Below are 13,240 nucleotides of genomic sequence, written 5' to 3' on the forward strand. Positions count from 1 at the left end.
TTTAAACTCCTTAAGACAGCATAGAACGTCATAGCAGTTTTGCTGTAGTAAAGTCGAAGGCTCTTCCTAAATGGGATTGTGGACTAGAGGGAGTACCTAGAGTCATAGGCACTCCCCCCTGACCCAATCCCATCATTGAAATCACGTAATCGCATGACTTCATTCTTTTACTTATTTGTTTACATCGGAAATTTGTTCCTATGTAGACAAATAAGTACGGGTGGGAAGGGGTTAAGGAAATCAGACATTGCAAAATCCTTTAATGCATTGTTATTCTGCAGTCTAATATGCAACAACTAAAACAAATTACAGCAGGATCACATCACTAAGACTTAGGGTCTCCTATTTCGTTACTACAGATCAAGCATAAGACCACAGATACTCACTGGCTCATTATCTTTCTCCTTTTCTAATTTCTCGATTTCTTCTGCTAATCTCCTAGACTCCGTTAAGAGAAACTCCTTATGGGAATAGTCCACTTTGTAGTTTTCTTCTGCAAAGAGAAAAAACCCCACCATCCTTTGTTAGCATTCAAAAATACTAAATGTAAAGCAATAGTAAAAATAAACTATTGTGTAACTGCATGTCAATAAATATGGCCTAGTTTCTACTGTAACAAACCATCTCCATAGACTATAAATGGAGTTTACACAGTTTACAGCAGCAATAGAAACTAGGCCTATGTGTTTACTCTTTCGAATGAGTTAAACACATAGAGCTCACTGAAGAGCAGCATTTCACTACTGGCCTAGAGCCGGACACTATCCAATGAGTTTTTCACTAGCAGCATATGTGCGTAGCTACCAATCAATTGCACCACATTCATAAGGAACAATACTGCATTGCTGCTTCGGATTGAACTTTACATTTAACCACCTTGTTTAGAGACTAGTAGGTAGGTGAAATTGTATATGCTATAGCGCAGTGGCCAGGTGTGCAGGCCTCTCTTTTTTTTTTTGTTTTATTCGGTTTCATAATTTATTATTAATAAATGATGAATCAATTAATAAAGAACAAAAAACACCAAGCCCTAAAGCCTCTCTCAGATATGCACAGAAGAGTAGGAAGCAATATTAAGGGGTGGCATAGGATAGAGGAAAAAAAGAGAACAACAAACTTCTACATGAATGCAGTTTTGAACGCCTCCTTTTTCACGGACTGAAAACTCTCTCACCTCTGCTCAACACACTTACTGAGCTTTGCTTGCACCTCAGCCTCCTGATCTTCAAATATATCATGGCCATCCATAAACCTGTTGTAGCACCTAATGCTGTAATCTACAAAGACCTGCAATAAAAGGACAGGCATTCAGAGAACTAGCGTTAGTCTGGAACAAAAGTCTCTGTGAAATAAACTCATATTCCTTGTGGTGTATAAATGTGAAAAGACTTTAAAAGGAAATTCTAATGAATAAAACTACTGAAACATTCTGTTTATGTCGGTCTGTTATAAGGTTTTTACATTTACTTGTAAAATACTTAGAGCTGCAACAACTAATCGTCATAATCGATTATGAAAATAGTGGTCAACGAATCTCATAATTGATTAATCGATTAGTTGGTTTGCAATAAGTTGGTCTGTGCACAACACCAGCTGCTTCACTCCAATGAACTCCTGCATATGTGTTTTATGGTTATGTCCTTAGCCTAAAGGACGTCTACTTTTCACTTTTTCAGGACAGTATACGTTTACAACTACCCCTGGCTTATGTGCAACGCAGATATAATAGTCATCATTTGGATTGTTTATATTAAATCTGGTGATTTGGAACTATGCTCTTCATGATATAGTGCCAAGCTTGTTGTTTACACCTTGCCCCTAGATTGATGGGAGTTATTTAAATTGATGTGCACTATTATCTGTTTGCACAATTATTAGCGTATTGCTTGCTATTGCTGATTATATGTACTGCATAAATAAATGTGTAAGGCTTTGTCCTGTTTTTGATATATAGTCCTTAGCGCTTTTGATTTTGTTTTTTATATTTTTAATAAATTGTGATAATATGTACCAGATTCAACCTTTATAAGTATATCTTCGTTATTTTTAGAGCGGACTAGATATTTCCCCTAACCTTATAGCTGGTTATTTACCATTGCATATAGATATTCAAGATATTTTTATATTAGAATGAAGTCAAGGGTTACTTTATTGAGAGGCCCCTTGCCAAGGTAGAAAACACTTAGCATTGGTGAAGAGCTAACAAAGATAAATATCCCACTTTGGTGAAATTGGCAAAACCCTACTTATACACCTCAACAGCCTTTTCTCTGCTGCAGGAAATATAGCTGCACACAATAAACCAGCCTTAGCCAGGAGCATGTGGACATGTTGAGATGTTTGCATTTCAATGCAAAAGTTTCTGAAAGAGTGAATAACAGAATGTTATTAACAGTGATAGCCTAACTCTTTCTAGTTCTACCTCTTTTCAAACAGTTTGTGGTTTGGTTTTGTATAATTATAAAACTGCTCTGCTGCTTAAAAATTGAAGAAACAGTTGTATTAATGTAAAGTTTTAGTCTGAAGTTTATATTTGTAACACTCATTATGTGGATTTTATTTAAAATATAGGAAACAATGATTGATTTTTTTTTATCCGATTAGTCGATTAATTATTATTGATTCTCTTTTTATCCGATTAGTCGATTAATCGAAAACATAATCGGCCGATTAATCGATTATGAAAATAATCGTTCGTTGCAGCCCTAATTAAATACTAAACAATCTTGAATATTACCCACAGACCCTCAATGCAGTAGAATTGCATAAATTAACAAGTGCATAATAAAAATACAATGCATTAACACCTATTCTGAATTTCAAATAAGCAGATTTTTTGACAAATTTATTTTATCTCCCATTTTCTGGCCCCCTGTATCATGTGACAGACATTAGCCAATCACAGACTAGTATACATATACGCCGTGAGCTTGTGCACATGCTCAGAAGGATCTTGTTCCCCAGAAAGTGTGTATATAAAAAAAGGCTGAGCAAAATTTGATAATGGAAGTAAATTGGGGAGTATCTTAAAACTGCAGCTCTATAATGAATCATAAAAGTTTATTTTGACTAGTGTCCCTTTAGAAAAACAAAACGACCCCCCCCCCCCAGAAATGTATCAATACATATAAACTTTTTCTTCTTTCGGGATGTGGAGAGTTCATAGGTGTCGTCCATAACATGTGGGATATATTTCCTGGCACTAGGAATAGGCCAAGAACCCTCACAAGAGCTTTAATTCCTCTCCCCACTCAATTTACTTATAGCCGAGCAGAGGAGAGAAAAGGAAAAGGCAGGAAAGAAAGCAGGGTTAAGAGCTGCAAATAAGAAATGTCGCCTATAAAGCATAACCTCAGGTGGGTCCTATGGATTCTCATCATGATGAAAGAAAGAAATTTAAAAATCGGTAAGTATAAATTTGGTTTTCTTTCGTAAGATGAGAGTCCCAGGGTGTCCATAACATGTGAGATACAATACCCAAGCTGAAAGTCCACATTAAGGACGGGTGGGACAAAATTATGGCAGTTCCTATTTGCTGGACACTGTGGCCTGAAGGACTTTCCTGCCAAAAGCAGCTTTGGAAGAAGTATAAATATCAAAAGGTATGAAGGGAAGACCAAGTTGCCACCTTGCAAATCTGTTCCAAGGAGGTAACATTTTTGAAGGCCCAAGTAGCAGATGCAGATCTAGTAGAATGAAAAGCTACTCTTTTTGGAGGCAATGTTCCTGCAACCAAGAACCCTTAAGAAAAGTCTGAATTAGCCATGATGCCAAGGCCACCGCAGTAGCCTTTTGACCCTTTCTGGGACTTGAAAGGTGGATAAATAAGCTAGAAGTCTGTCTTAAATCTTTAGTAGCCTAAAGATAAAAATGTTAAGGCTCTGAGTTAGAAGTATTTGGGCACAGAGAAGGAACAACAATCTCTTGATTAATATTTTATGAAGACACTACCTTGAGGGAGAAAATGTTTAGTCTGGAGAAATGTAAAAATGGCAGATCAGAAGACAAAGAAGACAAAAGTTAATAATTCTAGCTGAACAAATGGCTAAAAGAAAGGTAACCTTCCATGATAATTTTAGGTCCAGAGAATGTATAGATTCAAAGGAGGGACCCTTGCAAAACAGAAATAACCAGATTCAAAATTTCAAGGGGGAGAAATAGGCCAAATAAAAGGGCAAATTCTCCCCAAGGCTTGAACAAAAGTTTGAACATCAGGCAATTTTGCTAGCTTTTTTGTGAATCATAAAAAGATACTGCTGAAATCTGATCCTTTAGTAGTCAATAAGCCCTTATCCAGTCCACCCAAAGGGAACTGAAGAATTCTGGGGACTCCAAGAGAAATCTCTAGAAGAACACCAAAGAAAGTAAGCTTTTTTAAATCTTATGATAAATTTGCTGCGTGACAAGTGAGATAACAGAGTCTGAGAAACCTACATTTTTGAGAACTAGTCATTAAACCTCCACGCCATCAAATTCAGAGATTTGAGATCCGGATGATACAAGGTTTTTTGAGACAGCAGATCTTTCTTTAGGGGTAGAACCCATGGATGAAGAAATGAGATCTAAATTAGGTCCGCATACCAAGTTCTGTGGGGCCACACCGGAGCTATGAGAATTACAGAAGCCAATTCCCGTTTGATTCTTGCAATGACTCTTCGAAGAAGAACAAACGGAAGAAACAAACAAATAGGAAGAAGTTCCAAGGACAGACTAGAGCATCTATCATGTGAACTCTTGGATCTCTTGACCTGGCACAATGAACCGAAGTTTGCGGTTCAAGTTGGATGCCATGAGATCTATTTCTGGAAGATCCCACCTCAGAACCAATTGATCGAACACATCCTGATGAATAGGCCATTCTCCTGGATGGACAGACTTTAGACTTAGATAATCTGTGTCCCAATTGTTCATTCCTGGAATGTGAATGGCCAATATGGTGCAGTGATTTTCCTCTGCTCAAGATTGAGATATACCTCTCACATAGCTAAGGGACTTAGAGTCCCTCCCTGATGATTGATGTATGCAACGGCAGGGACGTTGTCTGACTGTTATTGCATTAATTTTTCCTGTTTGCGAAGGGGCCAAGATTGAAGGACCCAAAGAATCGCACAAAGTTCTAGGATATTAATAGGTAACAAGATCCTTTGGAACGCAAGACAGATGAAATCATTCTCAGGGAGGTCTGGTGCAAAAGCCTATGCGATAACCCTGGGATATAGTATTGAGAACACAGAGATCCTGAACTGATCGAGACCAGGCCTTCTGAAACCGAATCAATCTTTCCCCTACCATAAGATCTTCTGGATAGGGGGGCAGTCCATTCATGCAGATTTCTTGAATTTGGCTTTTTGGTCTGTTTGTTCTTAGAGCAAGAAGATCCTGGCTTCCAGGAAGGCTTGGAGAATTAAGACTTCGGGTTAGATGGGTACTTTTGATTTTATGGGGAGCGAAAGGAACAAAAATGATTTGTTTGTTTGCACTTCCACTTAGACTTTTTGTCCTGAGGTAGAAAAGCCCCTTTTCCCCCAGTGACAGTTTTGATAATATAATCAAATTCCAATCCAAAAAGCATCTTCCCTTCAAAAAGGGATAGATAATACCATATCAACTGACCAAGATTTAAGCCATAAAGCTCTCCTTACTAAAACAGAAATGGACATATTCTTGACATCAATTTTGATGTAAAAGACATCATCACAAATTAAATTATAAGTCATCTTAAGGACTTTAATGAATATCCTCAGAGGATTGATCAGAAACTATCTGAGAAAGAGAATCACACCAGAAGGACTGGGCCCAGATAGCTTGAAATGCCTGCAGACGGTCCCCAAGTAAATTTTAGCCAGCTACTTATCCCAGTGTGGGAGAGAGAAAAAGGTGCTTAAGGGGGGCAGGAGGGGGGGGTTTCAGCAGAGCTCAACTCCGTAACGATATGGAGGCCAAAGCCTGTGAGTAACAGAGAAGCTTTATTGGTTTGAGAGAAAAAAAAAAGCGCCAAATTAAACACACACAGAGAGCAGCTAAGGGGTAATAGAGCAATGGAATAAGAGGGATTTTAACTCTGAATTGCGGATTTTCTATTGTTAAACACATAGGTTAAAGCAGTGATTTTCAACCTTTTTTTTGCCACGGCACATTTTTTACATAAAAAAAATCCTGTGGCACACCACCATCCCAAAATTTTACAAAATCACACATTGCAGCCTAATACAGTATATATTCAATTCAATTGAGCTTTATTAGCATGACAGTAACTACAACTGTATTGCCAAAGCTAGAGGCACAATAATAACAATAAAAAGTTCCACGTATTGAGGCTGTTAGGGGGATATCAGTGATTAAAATAAATTCTGAAGTATTGAGCCCAAAAGCAGAAACTACTGGGGCCCAAGCGATCCTACTGTTAAAGCCCCTAAGCCTTGGGGGCACCAGTATAAGAGTTTCACAATCCGTGTAGGATAAGCACCAATTCACGGCGGCACACCTGTCTATCTCTCACGGCACACTAGTGTGCCACGGCACAGTGGTTTAAAATCACTGGGTTAAAGGCTGTGAACCAAAAACTATGCAGTAAGTATATAAGGAGAGTACTAGGGGTAGTTCATGGACTGTGTTTAGTGTCTGAGTCACTTACCTGGACTACAGCACCCCTCTCCACTGTATCTTACCAGCTTGCTGAGGCCTTTCTCCCTCATAGAATGCTGATCCAGTAGAACCCATCCAGTCCAAGTAAATATACTGCAGAGGATACTTGCGGATATACCTGCAACCTCTAAAGTGGAGGCTAAGAGACAGGGTCCCTGTAACGCATGAGGGCAATTATGAAAGAGAGATTTACCTGTGAGGGTACTGGCATGCCATAACTGAGGTATTCCTTTATCTCTGCTTCACTCAGAATCTTGGAGAAATTTTCTTGAAGTCTTCCCTGAACCAAGATGGAAGAGGGGTACTGGGTCTCAAGTCAGGCCTGAGTCCCAATAAATAATTAGCTAGAAAATAATAAAATCTTGCTTGCAGAGCACCTCTCTCAACCTCTCTCCTTGGAGGCCAAAAACAAACTGAGTGGGGAGAGGAGGTGGGAGGGATTAAAGCTCTTGTAAGGGTTCTTGACCTCCTCCTAGTGGCAGGAAATATATCCCACGTTATAGACACCTATGGACTCATCATCTTACGTAAGAAAATAAGATAATTTAAAGGACTTTATTTTTTCCCCTTCAATATAAGAATAGTATATATGAGCAATTCAGAAAAACACTGGGGGGGGGGGGGAGAATGTATAAAAATGTTTAGGCTTAAATGAATTGTTAGCAAAATATACACCCAATAAACCAATATAGCAAACAAAGGAAATCTAAAATGTATAAAACATACACAGACCCTCAATGTTAAAATGATATTATTTTTAGTCTTTTGTGATTGAGTCTCAAAACTAAAAAGAGCATCGCCGTACCTTGTTAAACTCAACACCATTATCACTCTGCTGCACGATCTGAGGATCGCCAAACTCATTTTCATTCATCTTCTGACTCGCTGTCTAAAAAAATAGGGGAAGATAAAAAAAAAAAAAAAAAGTTACCAAAGATTAAAAACAATTTTAGTGGATTAAAGTTAGGGTTTGACAAATCAAAGTAGCCTATTTAAATAAACTGTTATCACTTTTGATTTTCTTTAAACTGATGGTAATTTTTACTAGTTAACATCATCTAATCTTCTTAAATCTATCTAGTAGGTATTAGTCACTATATTTTTTTTCTTTAAATTATATTTTGTTCATAACTTGAAATCTTTACCGATCCGTTCCTTGATTTGTATGCTCCGCCCCCTCTACTTCCTTCTATTCTCACAGTTATTTCTATCACAGCTCCAACCGCAATCTAAATTTTGATGACGCAGTGATTCATCAAAATATTTACTACGCTGAATATCTTTATTCCACTGAACTGTGGGCAGATGTGTTCAAAGTTAAACTACGCATGCGAGTAAGGAACGATCAGAAGCTGCATGATGTCACTAATGCATGAGCAAAGGAATTACATTTTTTTCCACCCGATGCTAAAATGCAAAAACGCCATAGATTTAATTGGACCACGCAATTATCGTCATAAAAAAAAAAAAAAAAATGTTGTTTGTCTAAGGGATGTCGGCGGATAGCAGTAAATAGTAGCTGTTGCGTTCAAAATAAAGGTATTAATATTAAACATTGTAAACGTACTCATGTTTATTTTAGGATCATATGAGAATTAGACATTGCTTTCAGTTTACCATCACTTTAACAAAGATGGGATTAGTATATTCCCCCCCCTGGAGAGAGCTCAGTGAGCGTTCTCACCCAATCTCAACCTGTTGTAACGTCAGACGCCAGACTGAAGTCGATGCAAGTGGGATTGTTTGAAACTACCTGCCTCATCTCTGCATTACTGTGGTGCTGAACTTCCAGATAAGTGTGTATACCAGAGGGACTACTGCCTAGAAACCTTCTATTCCAGACGGATTGGGTGAGATCGCTCACTGAGCGTAACTGAAGTGCATTTCCTGTGTTTCACTGGCTGACTTCGGTCCTGGAGTGCCGGTGCGATCAGAATCCTTCTCACACACACGGTTCAGCAGTAAACAACACCACCTATATACTTTGATATTAGGCAAATACATAACAGGAACTGTCAACTTACAAGGTTACACTTTACTGCTTATCACGCTGCCATGGGCAAGAATTACATTGCATGAATTGCTTTTTTCAAGCTGCTACAAAATCATTATATGCATGCACTGTCTCATATTACCGCTTGTCAACCCACAAGTTTACTATTTACTGCTTATCACGCTGCCATGGCTAAGAATTACATTGCATGAACTGCTTTATACTCTCTTTAAGCTGCTACAAAATCATTACATTGCATGTATTGCGCTATTACCTTCAACTTGCTACAAATCGTGATATAGCATGTGGATATATTTGCATGAATTGCCTTATATCACCGCTTGCATCCAACTTTGTTATTACTTTTGCTACAGCTTTTTGCATTGCTTATAAGCGTATACATTTTCATTACAGTCTGGACTGACCCTGCAATTTCTAGTTAACTGGGGACACCCAGTATTATTTTTGTTGTTTGTTTGTTTTGTATGTATCTATGTCAGATCATGTATTGGATTTAGAGGTTCTCTTTATCTTTTATATTTAACAAATTGCTTATTTACTTTGATGCCATATATTTGCATTGCATTTTGCCTGTATTTACTATTTTTGATCACTAGTGCAGAGACACACACACATATATATATATATATATATACATACACACACACACACACACACACATACATACACATACATACATACATAAATAAAACCCTGCAAAAACTGGAACATGGCAACTAGAACAGCAGATAGGAACAGTACCTGAATGGAATCTAATAACCAGACCAAGGCTACCACTATCTGCGGCCAGGTGTGAGGTGCGCCAACTGTGTACATTGAGCTTTTCGACAAAACAAAGGGATACCTGTAAGGAGAGAATGAAAACTGTCTATTATTATTTACTTCCCTGCCAAATTTTGTCATATTTCCTATATTGAAGAGCTTCTTTGTGCTCTTGTGTTTTTTCATTTTTAGGATACTACCCCAGTAAAAGCAGTTTCATCTTAGGATATTATGTCTGAGACTGTGGTTTGTTCATTCAGTTTAAATCATAGGCTACTTCACAACTTTAAAATCATATGAATGAACATACAGCTCTTCTATAAAAGATGTGACGTTCTAGTAGCTCTCAAATCTTTTTGTCCCCTATTGTCGTGCCAAAAAAAGGACACAAAACCCATCAGTTTATTTACCAAAAAGTATTTGTTCTGTGATCCAAGTGGTTTATGGGTTAACTAGTTTTCTCTCTGTTTAGGTCACTGCTTAGTAAAACGCTGTTTATTAAGGCAGCTTGCAAGCTCTCATTGATAAGCTTCACTAGTATAGGTATACAAGGCTGCCTGATGACCATACCATTACTATACTCTACCAGTTCAATGTCTTGTTAGCACAGGCAGCATCTGGTAGAAAGGTTTTACAGACTCTTCTTTGTCACACCTAGGAAAAGGTTTTCTTTTCACCTATTCGTTCTTATGGACCACCAATATTGATATGGTCCTTCAAGAAATTTGAAGAAAACAAAAAAAAATCCAGATTTCTATTTGCCAATTAAGCAGTAACGTCATCATATGAGCACCAACCCTGGTTGGAACTTCGTTCTACAAAAAACAAAATTTATGCTTACCTGATAAATTTCTCTCTTGTAAGGTGTATCCAGTCCACGGGTTCATCCATTACTTGTGGGATATTCTCCTTCCCAACAGGAAGTTGCAAGAGGACACCCACAGCAGAGCTGTCTATATAGCTCCTCCCCTAACTGCCACCCCCAGTCATTCGACCAAAGACAAGCAAGAAAAAGGAGAAACTATAGGGTGCAGTGGTGACTGTAGTTTAAAAATAAAAAACACCTGCCTTAAAGTGACAGGGCGGGCCGTGGACTGGATACACCACAAGAGAAATAAATTTATCAGGTAAGCATAAATTTTGTTTTCTCTTGTAAGGTATATACAGTCCATGGGTTCATCCATTACTTGTGGGATACCAATACCAAAGCTTTAGGACACGGATGAAGGGAGGGACAAGGCAGGAACTTAAACGGAAGGCACCACTGCCTGCAAGAGCTTTCTCCCAAAAATAGCCTCCGAGGAAGCAAAATTATCAAATTTGTAGAATTTAGAAAAAGTATGAAGCGAAGACCAAGTCGCCGCCTTACAAATCTGTTCAACAGAGGCCTCATTTTTAAAATCCCATGTGGAAGCTACCGCTCTAGTGGAATGAGCTGTAATTCTTTCAGGAGGCTGCTGGCCAGCAGTCTCATAAGCTAAACAGATTATGCTTCTCAGCCAAAAAGAAAGAGAAGATGCCGAAGCCTTTTGGCCTCTCCTCTGTCCAGAGTAGACAACAAACAATGCAGATGTTTGACGGAAATCCTTAGTAGCCTGTAAATAAAACTTTAAAGCACGAACCACGTCAAGATTGTGTAATAGGCGTTCCTTCTTTGAAGAAGGATTAGGACACAGTGACGGAACTACAATCTCCTGATTGATATTCTTATTAGATACCACCTTAGGAAGAAATCCAGGTTTGGTACGCAACACTACCTTATCTGTATGGAAGATCAGATAAGGGGGAAATCACACTGTAAGGCAGATAACTCTGAAACTCTTTGAGCCGAAGAGATAGCTACCAAAAACAGAACTTTCCAAGATAAAAGCTTGATATCTATGGAATGCAGAGGTTCAAACGGAACCCCTTGAAGAACTTTAAGAACTAAATTTAAACTCCATGGCGGAGCAACAGGTTTAAACACAGGCTTGATTCTAACTAAAGCCTGACAAAACGCCTGAACATCTGCCAGACGCTTGTGCAGAAGAATAGACAGAGCAGAAATCTGTCCCTTTAAGGAACTAGCTGACAATCCCTTCTCCAATCCTTCTTGGAGAAAGGATAATATCCTAGGAATCCTGACTTTACTCCATGAGTAACCCTTGGATTCACACCAATGAAGATATTTACACCATATCTTATGATAAATTTTCCTGGTGACAGGCTTTCGAGCCTGAATTAAAAGGTATCAATGACCGACTCGGAGAAACCACGTTTTGATAAAATCAAGCGTTCAATCTCCAAGCAGTAAGCCGCAGAGAAATTAGATTTGGATGTTTGAATGGACCTTGGAGTAGAAGGTCCTGCCTCAGTGGCAGAATCCATGGTGGAAGGGATGACATGTCCACCAGATCTGCATACCAAGTCCTGCATGGCCACGCAGGTAATCAAAATCACCGAAGCTCTCTCCTGCTTGATCTTGGCAATCAGACGAGGGAGGAGAGGAAATGGTGGGAACACATAAGCCAGGCTGAAGGACCAAGGCACTGCTAGAGCATCTATCAGCACTGCCTGGGGATCCCTTGACCTGGACCCGTAACGAGTTAGCTTGGCGCTCTGACGAGACGCCACCAGATCCACTTCTGGTTTGCCCCATAGTTGAATCAGCTGGGCAAATACCTCCGGATGGAGCTCCCACTCCCCCGGATGAAAAAGTCTGCCAAATTAGAAAATCCGCCTCCCAGTTCTCTACTCCTGGGATATGGATAGCTGAGAGATGGCAAGAGTGAACCTCTGCCCATAGAATTATCTTTGAAACCTCCAAAATTGCCAGGGGGCTTCTTGTGCCCCCTGATGGTTGATATAGGCTACAGTCGTGATATTGTCCGACTGAAATCTGATGAACCTGACCGCAGCTAGTTGAGGCCAAGCCTGAAGAGCATTGAATATCGCTCTCAGTTCCAGAATGTTTATCGGAAGGAGGGCTTCCTCCTGAGTCCACGAACACTGAGCCTTCAGGGAGTTCCAGACTGCGCCCCAGCCCAGAAAGCTGGCATCTCTCGTGACTATAGTCCACTCTGGCCTGCGTAAACTCATTCCCCTGGACAGATGGACCAGAGAGAACCACCAGAGAAGAGAATCCCTGGTCTCTTGATCCAGATTTAGCAGAGGGGACAAATCTGTGTAATCCCCATTCCACTGATTGAGCATGCAAAGTTGCAGTGGTTTGAGATGTAGGCGGGCAAACGGAACTATGTCCATTGCCGCTACCATTAGGCCGATTACTTCCATACACTGAGCCACTGACGACCAAGAAGTGGAATGAAGAGCATGGCAGGAAGTTAGAAGCTTTGATAACCTGTCCTCTGTCAGAAAAATTTTCATTTCTACTGAATCTATCAGCGTTCCTAGGAAGGAAACTATTGTGAGAGGGGAGAGAGAACTCTTCGTTCACCTTCCACCCGTGAGGCCAGAACAATGTCCGTATGGGACTTGGCGATTTGAAAAGTCGACGCCTGAATCAGAATGTCGTCTAGGTAAGGAGTCACCGCTATGACCCGTATGAAATCATGTAAACGTTTTGTCACTAAGCAATATGAATATTAACATGAGTATTACCCTGTTATGTAAGCATGATCCCAGTCGCTGTTAAATCACTGCATCAGGCTTACCTCAAATACACAGGCTCTGTCAGCATTTTCTAGAACTTATTCCTCTCTCTAGAAATAAAAATACTGAACATACCTCAAAGCAGGTAATCTGCAGGCTGTTCCCCCAACTGAAGTTTTCCCATATACATCAGTTATGTGTGATAACAGCATTGGACCTTAGTTACAA

The 13,240-nt window shown here is 39.5% G+C and overlaps 1 protein-coding gene across 1 annotated transcript in view; it reads right to left on the reverse strand.

Moving 5' to 3' along the window:
- Positions 1 to 353: 353 nt before the first annotated feature.
- NDC80 (NDC80 kinetochore complex component) overlaps positions 354 to 13,240 on the reverse strand; it is a 44,740-nt gene continuing 31,853 nt past the window's right edge. Inside the window, exons 6-9 of the mRNA XM_053705142.1 lie at positions 9,401 to 9,503; positions 7,451 to 7,534; positions 1,194 to 1,287; positions 354 to 493 (exon numbers count right to left, since the gene is read on the reverse strand). Of these exons, the coding sequence (XP_053561117.1) occupies positions 354 to 493; positions 1,194 to 1,287; positions 7,451 to 7,534; positions 9,401 to 9,503 (421 nt within the window). The remainder of the gene's footprint in view (positions 494 to 1,193; positions 1,288 to 7,450; positions 7,535 to 9,400; positions 9,504 to 13,240) is intronic.

The sequence above is a fragment of the Bombina bombina genome, chromosome 3 (assembly GCF_027579735.1).
Source record: "Bombina bombina isolate aBomBom1 chromosome 3, aBomBom1.pri, whole genome shotgun sequence".
NCBI classification, from domain to species: Eukaryota; Metazoa; Chordata; class Amphibia; order Anura; family Bombinatoridae; genus Bombina; species Bombina bombina.